Source organism: Emydura macquarii, unplaced genomic scaffold (genome assembly GCF_026122565.2).
Source record: "Emydura macquarii macquarii isolate MOO-44397 ecotype Brisbane River unplaced genomic scaffold, CSIRO-AGI_Emac_v2 contig_3240, whole genome shotgun sequence".
NCBI lineage: Eukaryota > Metazoa > Chordata > Testudines > Chelidae > Emydura > Emydura macquarii.
This window is the reverse complement of record NW_027133377.1, coordinates 5,693,878-5,706,255: the sequence shown is the minus strand read 5'-3', so window position 1 is coordinate 5,706,255 and position 12,378 is coordinate 5,693,878. Positions and strand designations below refer to the sequence as shown.

The 12,378-nt window shown below is 45.7% G+C and overlaps 1 protein-coding gene across 2 annotated transcripts in view; it reads left to right on the top strand.

The window, feature by feature from the left end:
• The window catches only part of METTL15 (methyltransferase 15, mitochondrial 12S rRNA N4-cytidine), a 188,735-nt gene extending 176,777 nt beyond the window's left edge, over positions 1-11,958 (top strand). For both annotated transcript variants that reach the window (XM_067532056.1, XM_067532055.1), the window contains exon 6: positions 11,485-11,958. In XM_067532056.1, the coding sequence (XP_067388157.1) occupies positions 11,485-11,927 (443 nt within the window). In that variant the 3' untranslated portion in view covers positions 11,928-11,958. The remainder of the gene's footprint in view (positions 1-11,484) is intronic.
• The last annotated feature ends 420 nt before the right edge of the window (positions 11,959-12,378 follow it).

Here is a 12,378-nt window from a genome sequence, read left to right as displayed (position 1 = left end):
GGGGCAATTAGGAGCAGCTGAGGCCAATTAAGGCCCAGCCAGGTGCTTGATAAAAACCTTCTGCTCCAGACAACAGTGCGCAAGCTGGAGGAGTAGGAGTGCAGAGTTGTGTGAAGGAGCAGGAAGGAGTGCAGAGCGTGTGGAGGAGCAGAGAGGAGTGCTGAGGAAGGTACTGGGCTCAAGAAGCCAGAAGAGCAGAGGGGGGAAATTAGCCCAGGGGAAAAGACTGCAGCTGTGAGTACGGTGCCAGCAGCACATAGCTGCTAGTCATAGGGCCCCTGGGCTGGGACCCGGAGGAGTGGGCGGGCCCGGGTCCCTACCCCCCTCCCTGGGGAGATGGGGTAACTGATGACGCCCTGGCGCACTATGAGAGGCAAAAGCATGACACCCACTAGGGTGAAGCCAGCCGTTTGCCACACATGGTGTCAGGATGGGATTCTATTGTGCAATGGACTTAAACCAGGGCGGTTCTAACCCATCCCACTCCCAAGATGGAGGACGTGGTAAAAGCCCTGGTGCAAGTCACAGCTGCCCAGCAGGAGGCTACCTGGGTCCAGGCGGCCGCCCAGCAGCAGGCCGTACTGTTACAATAGGAGGCCAACCACCTGCTGATGAACCAGGCTGCCCAGGACCAGGCCATACTTCAGGAGGTGGTAGGCCAGTTGAAAGTCCTGGTGGAGCGAGGCGGCAGCCAAGACAGGGCGCAGACCATACAGGCCAGCAACTGCCTACAGAAAATGACGCGGGAGGATGATATAAAGGCATATCTTCTGGCCTTTGAGAGAACAGCCCTGCGGGAGACCTGGCCCCGAGATCAGTGAGCCAGTATCCTTGCCCCTTTCCTAGGGGAAGAGGCCCAGAAGGCCTATTATGATATGGCTGCGGAAGCCGCTACGGACTATCCCCAGCTGAAGGCCGAAATCCTGACCAGATCTGGGGTGACGATAGCAGTGTGAGCCAAGAGGTTCCATGAATGGCGGTACAGTGAGGACAAAGCGCCATGGTCCCAGCTGTTCGATCTAATCCACCTGAGTCGGAAGTGGCTGCGCCCTGAGGCCATCAGCACTGAGAAGATGTTGGAGCTCATGGTGATGGACCGATACATGAGAGGGTTATCATCGAACCACTGAGCCTGGTTTGGACAGAATGACCCCTCTACTTATGACGAGCTGGTTGCTCTGATCGAGAGGCAGTTGGTGGCCCGTGAATTGTCCCTGACCACCTAGGAGAAGACATGGCAGGCCCGGAAACCGCCCCCCGAGCCCCAGTTCCTGGACTACCGGGAGACCCAAGAGAACAGAGACCGAGCTCCACGTCACTGCGGAATGACCCGAGGACAGAAAGGGGCCGGGGAACTCGGGGGGGCGAGGACTGGGGGGGGGCCGACCAAATAGCTCAAGACGGAGGGGGGCAACTAGCCTAACGTACCGGTGTTATGAATGCGGGGAACTGGGCCACATCGCAGCCCAGTGCCCCAATAGGGAAGAACCCATGCAGTGCATTCAGGGAAGTCATGGGGGTATTGCAGTCTCATCAGCTTGGTAAGGGTTGTAATGGCTGCCCATGGTATACCAGGCCAGTAAAGATGAATGGCATCGAAACCATGGCCCTGGTAGATTCTGAGAGTGCGGTCACACTGCTCTCTGGGAAGTTGGTGGGGTGAGACCATCTGACCTGGGCCAAACACATAAGGGTAACCTGCAGGCATGGGACTGTGAATTTCTACCCTTCAGTCCCAGTGCAGATCGAGATCAAGGGGAATATCACCTGGGTGACAGGAGAGATGGTCCCTAGGCTCCCCACCCGGTCTTGATTGGTAGAGATTTTCCCGGATTTGAGAACCTATTCCCCCCAGTAGAGCCTGGGGTGGATAGCAAACCCCTGGCTGAGACCAAGCACAGGCAGCCCTGCTCCCACTTTTGCTGAATTTGCCCAAGAATTATTTTCACCCCCGGAAGACCCCGGAAATCCATGTGGGAAAGGAGGGCGGATAAAATATTAGGGACACAAATACTGGCTGGGAACCAGAAAGCTGCCATGGTTGATAGGCGAACCCGTTCGGGAGGCCAGGAAACCGCTCAAACTAGTGAGGACCCAGAGTCGGTTCCCAGTGCCAGTAGGAGCGACCACGGAGACAAAGGTGAGTTTGGGCCCCCAGAGGAGGATCAGTTAGGTCCCTTATGGGAGAATTTGGGCAAGACCAGACCAATGACCCATTTTATGTAACTGTGAGGGAGGAGATAGCAGAGATAGATGGCGTGCCCGTGGAGGGCAAGACTAAGGACCATACTATATTCTGAGACACGACCTGCTGTACTGTGTGACACAGATATGGGGGGAGGAGGTGAAGCAACTCTTGGTGCCATGGAAACACACAAAGGCAATATTGGAGCTGGCCTGTAGTCATTTATTCGGGGGATAATTAGGAGCAGATAAGGCCCTGGACCGAATTCTGAGATGGTTTTACTGGCCGGGAATACGGGCAGAGGTCCAACGATACTGCATCTTCTGTCTGGAGTGCCAGTTACAGAGCCCATGGCCTCACTTGCGAGCCCCATTAGTGCCCCTACCCGTTATCGGAGTTCCCTTCAAGAGGATAGCTATGGACCTGGTGGGGCCACTAGAATGATGGACTATGCCACACGGTACCCTGAAGCCATTCCACCAAGAAACCCCACATCCAAGGCAGTCGCGAAGGAACTGCTCCAGGTCTTCGCTAGAGTGGACATCCCCAGGGAAATCTTGAGAGACCAAGGGACCCCCTTTATGTCCAAATTAATGAAAGCTCTTTGTACCCTGCCCCGTATCCAGGCCCTGTGGACCTCAGTATATCATCTGCAAATGGACGGCCTGATCGAGAGGTTTAATTGCACCCTCAAGAGCATGATACAGAAGGTAGTGGCACAGGAAGGGAAGTATTGGGATGCCCTGTTAGCATACTTGATGTTTGCGATACGGGAGGTCCCTCAGGTGTCCACTGGGTTCTCTCCCTTTGAGCTATTATACGGTTGCCATCCACGGGGTATATTAGATATTGCCAAAGAGAACTGGGAGGAACACCTCAACTCAGGGAAGAACATCATTGAGCATGTGGCACAGATGCGGGAACGGATAGCCCGGGTGACTCCCATAATGTGGGAACGCCTGGAGAAAGCCCAGGAGACCCAGCGGGCCTACTATAACCAACAGGTTAAGGCACGGAGGTTTCAACCAGGGGAGCGGGTGATGGTGCTGGTGCCAGTGCCAACAGCGGAGAGCAAGCTCCTGGCCAGTTGGCAAGGACTGTACGAAGTCGTAGAAGCAGTCAGAGACGTAAACTATAAGGTGAGGCAACCAGACTACCGGAAGTTGGTACAACTGTACCATGTTAACCTGGCAGGACCGGGAAACATACCTGGTCACCCGAGAAGCAACCCCCCAGATAGGCGCCCCATGGGGGGAGGTGAGAATATCCCCCGAACTAACTCCAGAACAGCGGACAGAAGTTATCGACATGGTCCAGCAAAACCAGGACGTGTTCTCCAAGCAGCCCGGTCGTACGACGGCGGTCCACCATCACATCATCACCAACCCTGGGGTGCAGGTGACGATAAAACCATACCCGATACCAGAGGCCAAGAGGGAAGAAATTAGGACAGAAGTAAGAAGGATGTTGGAACTCGGAGTTATTGAAGAGTCCCACAGCCAGTGGTCCAGCCCGATCGTCCTAGTCCCCAAGCCTGATGGCACTCTGTGGTTCTGTAACGATTTCAGGAAGTTGAATGAGATATCTAAATTGGATGCCTACCCGATCCCGCGTATCGATGAGCTAGTGGACCAGTTGGGCAAGGCTCGATACCTGACCACCCTGGACCTGACCAAGGGCTACTGGTAAATCCCCCTAGCCAAAGATGCCAAAGAGAAGACTGCCTTCTCCACGCCCGATGGCCTGTTTCAGTATACCGTCCTCCCCTTCAGACTCTATGGGGCCCCCGCAACATTCCAACGGCTGATGGACCAATTACTGAGACCCCACACCAAGTATGCTGCTGCCTATCTGGATGACGTGGTCATCCATAGCCCCGACTGGTAAATGCACCTATGGAAAGTAGAGGCGGTGCTCGACACCCTCCAGAAAGCTGGCTTCACTGCAAACCCCCTCAAGTGCGCAATAGGGCTGGCCAAGGCCCAATTCCTGGGATATGTGGTAGGGAAAGGCCTGGTAAAGCCCCAGTGGGACAAGGTAGAGGTCTGGCCCCCAACCAGTCCGCAAGAAACAAGTCAGGGCATTCTCAGGGATTGTGGGGTATTATAGGAGATTTATCCCCCTCTTTGCCACTAGAGCAGGGCCCTTGACTGACCTGATAAAAGCTCGGGGCCCGGATATGGTGAAGTGGACCAAGATAGCTGAAAAATCATGCATGGATTTAAGGACAGCTCTTTGTAGCCACCCAGTGCTTATAGCCCCAGATTTTGAGAGGGAGTTCATCCTCCAAACAGATGCCTCGGAGACAGGGTTAAGGGCTGTCCTTGCACAGATAATAGATGGAGAGGAGCACCCAATTCTGTATCTCAGCAGGAAATGCCTCTCCAGAGAGCAGTGGTACGCGGTGGCTGAAAAGGAGTGGCTGGCAGTTAAATGGGCTATGGAAACCCTCAGATACTATCTACTAGGGAGGAGATTCACCCTGGTGCCAGACCATGCCCCGCTCTAGTGGATTCACACCAACAAGGAGAAGAACACAAGAGTGACCCAATGGCTCCTCTCTCTACAGCCTTTCCACTTCTGGGTACAACATAGGGCTGGAAGCCAACATGGCAACACTGACGCCTTGTCACGCCAGCACTGCCTCACGTCCTAAGTAGCCCAACCCTGTGGTGGTGAGCAGGGGGTGGGGGGAAGGAATGAGTGATATAGCAAGGGCAGAAGGCAGTAGGAGAGTGCTCAAAGGGAGGTATGTAAGCCCCAGAATGCTCAGGGCTTTGTTCCCTACAGAGAAGCTAGAAGTCATGAGGGGGCAATTAGGAGCAGCTGAGGCCAATTAAGGCCCAGCCAGGTGCTTGATAAAAACCCTCTGCTCCAGACAGACAGTGCACGAGCTGGAGGAGTAGGAGTGCCGTGCTGTGTGAAGGAGTGCAGGGTTGTGTGAAGGAGCAGGAAGGAGTGCAGAGTGTGTGGAGGAGCAGAAAGGAGTGCTGAGGAAGGTGCCAGGCCCAAGAAGCCAGAAGGACAGAGAGGAGAAATTAACCCAGGGGAAAAGACTGCAGCTGCGAGTACGGTGCTGGCAGCACATAGCTGCTACTCATAGGGCCCATGGGCTGGGACCCAGAGGAGTGGGCGGGCCCGGGTCCCTACCCCTCTCCTTGGGGAGACGGATTAACTGGTGATGCCCTGGCCCACTATGAGAGGCAAAAGTGTGAGACCCACTAGGGTGAAGCCGGCCGTTTGCCACACCATCCTAAGAGTTCTCTTCATCCAATCACTTCCTCCCAGCAGGCATTTTGGCCCCTAAATTGGGAAATTAGAGGCCTTTTTGTTTTACAGTATACACGCACAGTGTGGGATTTTCAAAGGCCAGAATGGCAGTTAGCTACTTAGGGTAACATTTTCTAAATTAACTTAGTGACTTAGGATCCTAAGTCCCAAGGAGTTTCAATGAGAGTTGTGCACCTAAGTCACTTAAGCGCTTTTGAAAATTATATTCCTGACTACTGTTGACTTTCAGTAGAAGTTGGATGCCTAAATGCTATTTGTGCCTTTGAAAATTATAATCATACACTATAAAAATTACTTATCTGATATTTTCATTTATTTAAATGTGCTCATGCATAAGGGGAATGGAGCGTATACTATTTCAGCTAAAATTGCTACTGTGAGATGGTGATAGCAAGTCCATCCATTTTTGGATGGTGCAGGTATATTGTGTATGTGCTAGTTACCCACAACTACTGCATCTCTCCTTTCCCATGCCTCTTTTTCTTCTCTTGCCCCATACTAATCCTAATTCTTCTGCCTTATCCCTCTTCCCTTTTGTGTCCTTTTCCACAGTCCTGTGTGCCTAGAACAATCTTCCTGTGCTAATCCATCAAGTGCTTTTACCCTCTTCTTCAAAGCCTGCCTTAAAACTTACTTTTAAGTAAAGCAATCCCTCTTCTCCACTTCTCAGCATTAGTAAATGTGTTGTGCTCGTTTAGTCTTACATAGATTGTGTAAGCTGCTCAGGGCAAAAAATATGTCCCTTTCTGTGACATAGGTTGTCCCAGGGAGAACAGATGTAGGAGTTCTGCTTTTTCTTGTGGTTTCCCTCAAGTACTTTTTCATGACATGGTTTCAATACTGTACCATGAGTTCCACTTGGAAAGCATTCTTGCAGTTCCCTAAGGGAACTTCTTGCTCAAGTTACTTGTGCTGTGCAAGTTTTGGCCATGCTCTGTAGAGCTTTGAGTTATTTTAACAGGCACTTACTCAGATCTTGGTGTACTTGTTGCCTATCCTTTCCACCACAGATCAGACCGATCACCACCTTTCCCCATCTAGGAAAAAATATGTCTCGCTCAGAGCGTAATTCAAGTCCTCTTAGCCTTCAGTGGATCCCTTAAAATGAGACAATTCACAAACTGCAAAGAAAAACAGATTAAAAGGCAGTAGCTCTTCGTCCACACTCCAGAGACACCATCTCCAGATTGCCCACTCACGAGTCTACAATCCGTCCATTCCAGGGCCCATTCTCCAGGCTCTCTACCTGAGACTGAACAGACCCTGGTCTCCTAATTCCTGTGTCTGTATTCTAGGGCCTCACACTGCTGGCTATTCTTCATGCTTCTTATTACTGTTCCGTTGCAACCCTCACCTCAGAGCTTTTATGAGAAGGCTCCCCACCATGTTCCACCCCCCAGTCCTCTTCGCCTGTGAATCCTACCTCTGCTGAGTTCCTCCAGATTCACCCTCTTGCTTCTGGGTTTGGCCTGCTCCAGCCGAGCTGGTACTTCCACTTTACCTGTGGGCCTCTGCATGAGCTGTCTGGCTAGCATGGTTTCCCACCTCCAGCCGGGACTCCCCCACTGACACTCTTCAGTTTTTTCTCTGTCTCTTCTCCCCAATAGATCTCAGCTACTGCTGTATTTCCATGTACATGCAGCTATCCCTGGAGAACGCCTACCAGTGCCTTGCTGCTGCTCCATTGTTCCTCCTCCTTCCACACTACTGCCTGATTCTTTAGAGAGGTAGCGTGGCCTCTACCATGCCCATTAGGAGGTACTAGTTAGTCACAGATGAACTGGATCTGTCCCCTCTAAAAGGGGCCAGTTACCCTATGACAACAGGTCAAATAGTTGTAAAAGTATTAATATGAATGCAACTCATCTGATATTCATTCTTGCTGTCACTTTACTCTTTTTAGATATATGTTGTATGTTTTCTTGCTATTGTGTTACTGTTTCTTCAAGGCACAGAATGAATATGGCTGAAATATTCCATTGCCATTGACAGAAGTCAGATGATTTGGCTCATGTCTTGAAAGACTGTGATGAGATCACAGTGTTGCTGCTGAGTGTTTGGGGGTGGATAAAATTCTGCTTTCTCTAATATGTATATTATACAGGATGCTGCAAATTACATCAGTAGCCAGTGACCACATTTCTGGCCCCATCTCAATCCATAGAACTCCCCACTTTGTCTTAGACATACAGCTCAGCAGAACTCCTTTGTTTTCTTACCTTCAAATCTTACCAGAGGAGTGTACAGCAGAGGCAGTAGCATAGAAACATGTCATGCCGTCTTGGAAATGATCCCAGACTGGAGCAGCTGCTGAAACAAGCTATGCAAGATGCATCTGACTTCACTTGCAACCACATAGCCAGCTGCCCTAACTGTAAAGGTAGTTCAATCTAGAATTTACACATTTAGACATTTTAATCTGCAAATTACTGCAGGTTTGGATGGCATGCAGCTATTTCCTGAGAGCCTTTGTGGCTGTTCTTCATTTGCATCCAGACATTTGCAGACACACACAGTTTTCAACATGCTTCACGGCCGCAGGTTGGCTCCTGGTGCAGGCAAAAAGAGAAAACACAGAGGGAGCAATGCTGAGTAAGTTTCCTGTCCTCCATGGAAATTTGAGTGAAGTTAATTTATGAAGACCACAGCACACATCTTAAACCATGGGACCAGTGCTTAATTTGTAATGAAAAAGGTGCTGGGGCTCAAGCAATTTTTTTACATTCATAACTGATGCAGCAAGTCCAGAGGTGCCGGCGCTATGAATTGCCATGTCAGTCCCAGAAAGCCCTGGCACAAATTAAGCACTGCATGAAACTATCAAGTCTTTGTGTGTAAATGCTGTACTTACCTATAGTACTATATAAATAATTATTATTGATAGAAATGTGTAGTCCAGATGTGTAACAGTTTAAAACATGATATGTGTCTCTGCAGGTATCTCTCTCCACTCATACACATATTCATCATTTTTTACACATGTATATAGAATACAAAGGTTTGAATGTTTTGTTATTGTCATAGAACTCTGGTATTTCCAACCTGTAGCAAAGAACATTTGGAAAGAAGAGAGCTGTGGGCTTATAGTATAAGTTTATTTTGTTTCTTATTCCCAGTTAGTATCCTGTCTTCCAGATCGAGAATGGATTGCCTCATGTAATGCCTTGAGATGATGGAAAGGACCTCCTCTCCCCCCTCCATGAGTTTGAAATTCTTAAAGAAAGTTATCAGTAGGGAATGGCTTTGTCCCAGAGACGTGCTTCAAGTATCATCCAAACTAGTGCTGTTTGTTCATATAATACAAAACAGAAAATCCTTTCCTCCCTTTTGTAGTTGATGTTGAGTTTTATTAAGAGAGACACTCAACTCCTTAGCTCTTCTTTGAATGGCCTCTGCTTATTCTCACATGTGGAATCAAGGTGTCTTAGCCACGGGCTTTCAGAGTCTTCTGGAGAGCAGTGTTTGTTGGGGCTGCTCATCCACAGAAAGTTCAGAGGATATAAAAGGGGGAGCAGCCCCAACTGCTTAACAGTTCCTGCCATTAACTGAGAAATTCCTAATCTAAGACTCAGAAAAAGTGGGAAATGTGGATGTGGAATTTGGACCAACCAGTTCTGTCCCTTTACCAACTAACATTATTACTTTCACTTTCCTGAACCAGGCTTTTGCATTCACCTTGCATAGTGGTTTGTAAATTGGGTCCAAATTCACATATGTTGTAAAACTCTTTGGCAGCACAATATCCTTTTTTTGTCTTTAGCCCAAGATTCTTGGGCCTTATTTACCTGTGCACGGACATTGAAGATACAAGTTAGATTTTATAAGGTGAATAATGCCATAAAGAAGTCCAGAAAAAATTACCATGGACATCTTTCTCTTCTGAGTAGTAGACAGAATGGTGCAATTCTTCAGGGAGTCAGTGGACAATATAGATTAGTTGACAATATAAATTAGTTGATTTGGAGATATTTGTCCAACAAATTCACATAGTGACACACTCACATTAACACAGAAATTATCTATCTACTTGAGGTGGGAACAATATCAACTGTTCCCTCGTAATCCCTCTATCTTAAAAATAAAAATAAACAATACAAAAACTAAAATTGGAAATTTAGCAGCAGATGGATAGCTTAAGAAATGCACCAAGGATGCCTCTTGCAAACCTCAGATAATTAATACAAGGCCAATTGGTCACTTGCCTTATCTGTGCAAGCAGGTAATGTCAAACAACCTGAATGGTCTCACCCTCATATTGTTTAATCAAATAATATGCACTGGGATTTCCATAGTTTCAACCTATTTAATTCAGCTCAAAATCTACAGATGAGGTAACCTCCAGAACAGTTGATTAGGACATGTTCCCTGTGGATGCATTTTTGTTGAGTTGGCATGGCTACTTCTCATATAACCTCTTTCCAGATTTCTTATCCATAGACTCATGAATGTAATCCAGGAAGAACAGAACAACACCTTTTAACTGTGATACTGTCACACATGCTGACAACTCCACTCTAGACCTTAGACTTGCTTTCCCTCCAATAGTGTTTTGTCCCAATTCAACCAGACTGTCACTAGTATCAAAATACGAACAGTCAGAACATGGAAAATTTAGGCTAAACATAGCACTAAACCAGCCTTTCTTTTCATTTCTTTTCCATCTAAAATTCATCATGGAAAAGTTACTGCATGGTGCAAAGAGAAAAATAAGGACTTTAAATAATGTAAACTTACATTTTTTCTCTCTATGTATATACTTCAAATATATTATAAGGAGATAAAGATCAGATCTTAGTATTGTTTAATAAATCTGTATTCTTGATTCTTTATTTGTGCCAATTTAGGCATAAACAATGCTAATTAATATCTGATTATTTTTATATAAAGGTTTGCCATGAAAAATATGTAATATTGACGCAAACAGGAAATAACGTGAGTGTAGTAATATGTGACAGTCATTTTGTACTGTAACGAGGAAGACTGGTTGTACTATACTTATGGATGTATTGTAGTTTCTGCAATAGCTACAAACAACTATATCCGAATTCATATATAAGAAGTTATCAGTCTGTGATGTATCTAAAGTAGGATTTATGAAAACTAGAGCTCCAGCTCTATTCAGTGTCTGCTTATTAAAATGTTGTTATATAAATATTTAAATGAAGAGTACACACTACTAGAAAATGATACTGCCTTTTAATGTTTTATTGAGCGGAAAAAGCAGTTTTGTAGTATTGTCACAATTAGGTTCACTGAGCTTTTAATATGGTTTGCACATTTTTCCTTTCCATACAACTTTCACAAGTAATAGTTTATTTCTTTAAAATAGAAAAAGCATGTCTAAGTCCTGCCTCTGTGAATTATTGCACAATAACCTAGACACTTAATATTTGCTTCTGCTGCTGCATAAGTCATATATGTTATCTGTTTTAAAAATCTCAGACACGCAACTAAGCACGCATGTATATCTACATCTATATATGAATACACTGAGTACCATTTCTAGTGAAAATATAGAAAGCTAATTCTCACTGCAGAGTTTTAGAGCATCTTATCTGTCTGCCCTGTCTATACTTCTTAATTTATCGCCATCTCATGGCTATTGTTGTGTATTCTAACTTTGCAAGTTTATTTTTCAACTCTGTGAAGGATTTGAGGGTGCAATTTGTGTGAAAGATTCTCTAGAAAAAGGGCCTCATCCCACAATAGGACTGCTCATTTGAACAAGGCTTGCTCATGTAAGTTAGAGTTTCAAGAGCAGGTCTTAAAGATATATTATAAAGGGAGAGGTCACTTACTCATTGTTCAAAGTATCCTTTACTTTAAAGTTAGCAAACATCACTGAATTAATTTAAAAAAATAGTTAATTGCAGGTACAGAGAGTTTATGGAAATACCAAATTTTTTCTAAAAGGTAGCAGGTTCCAGTACAGGAGAGCGTTATAGAAGTACTTGGATGACAAAACTTTAATCTGATATCCTTTCTCTCTTTTTTTAAATCCATAACAGGTGCTTTTCCAGCAGGAGCTTTGTATGCCCGAAAAGACTTGCTTCAGAGACCTACACATGTTGCTACCAAAACTTTCCAAGCCTTGCGTATATTTGTGAATGATGAGCTCCGCGAACTCTATGTAGGATTGAAGTTAGCTGAGAAGTTTCTAAAACCTGGAGGTCGACTTGTAGCACTTTCTTTTCATTCACTAGAGGATCGTATCATCAAACGATTCCTTCATGGAGTAGAGGTTTCAGAAAGGCCCAACCTTAACATAAGACAGAAGATAAGACAAGGACAAAAAAATTGTTCAGAACAAGATGTGGAAGAATTTTCCAGTGGAAAATGCAACTCAAAGTGGTCATTTATACAGAAAAAAGTGCTTACTCCCCAGACTGAAGATATACAAGAGAACCCAAGAGGGCGGTCTGCCAAACTAAGAGCTGCTACCAAACTGTAAAATAAAATAAAATTGTCTGGTTTTCTCTTTATATTTGATGCTTTTGTAAATTTTCTTCTTTCAGATTTTAAAAAAGATGGTCAAATTGAAAAATAAAAGGAAAGAAAAAAAATTTGACACTTTAGAAAAGAGACTAACTTCTATCTGTAGTCTTCAGTTTTTCTTCAGTTTGAATTAAGTTTTGGAATTGAAAATTGAGTGTTACGTGGTAAAGCAAGTCTAAATCAATGGGCATAATTAATATTATTAATTTCTTTAGAAAAATCTTTTCTTGAAACACAATACTCATATGTCTATAATAGCAACACTTCTATGTACAACTTAAACATATAGGGCTCTATCCACCTATTAATCCACAGCATAAACTCCCATTGAACTATTCCACAATCAATCCCATAATTGATCATGTTGTGCTTTGTTGTTCTAACATATACATTCTTTAAAATGGCTA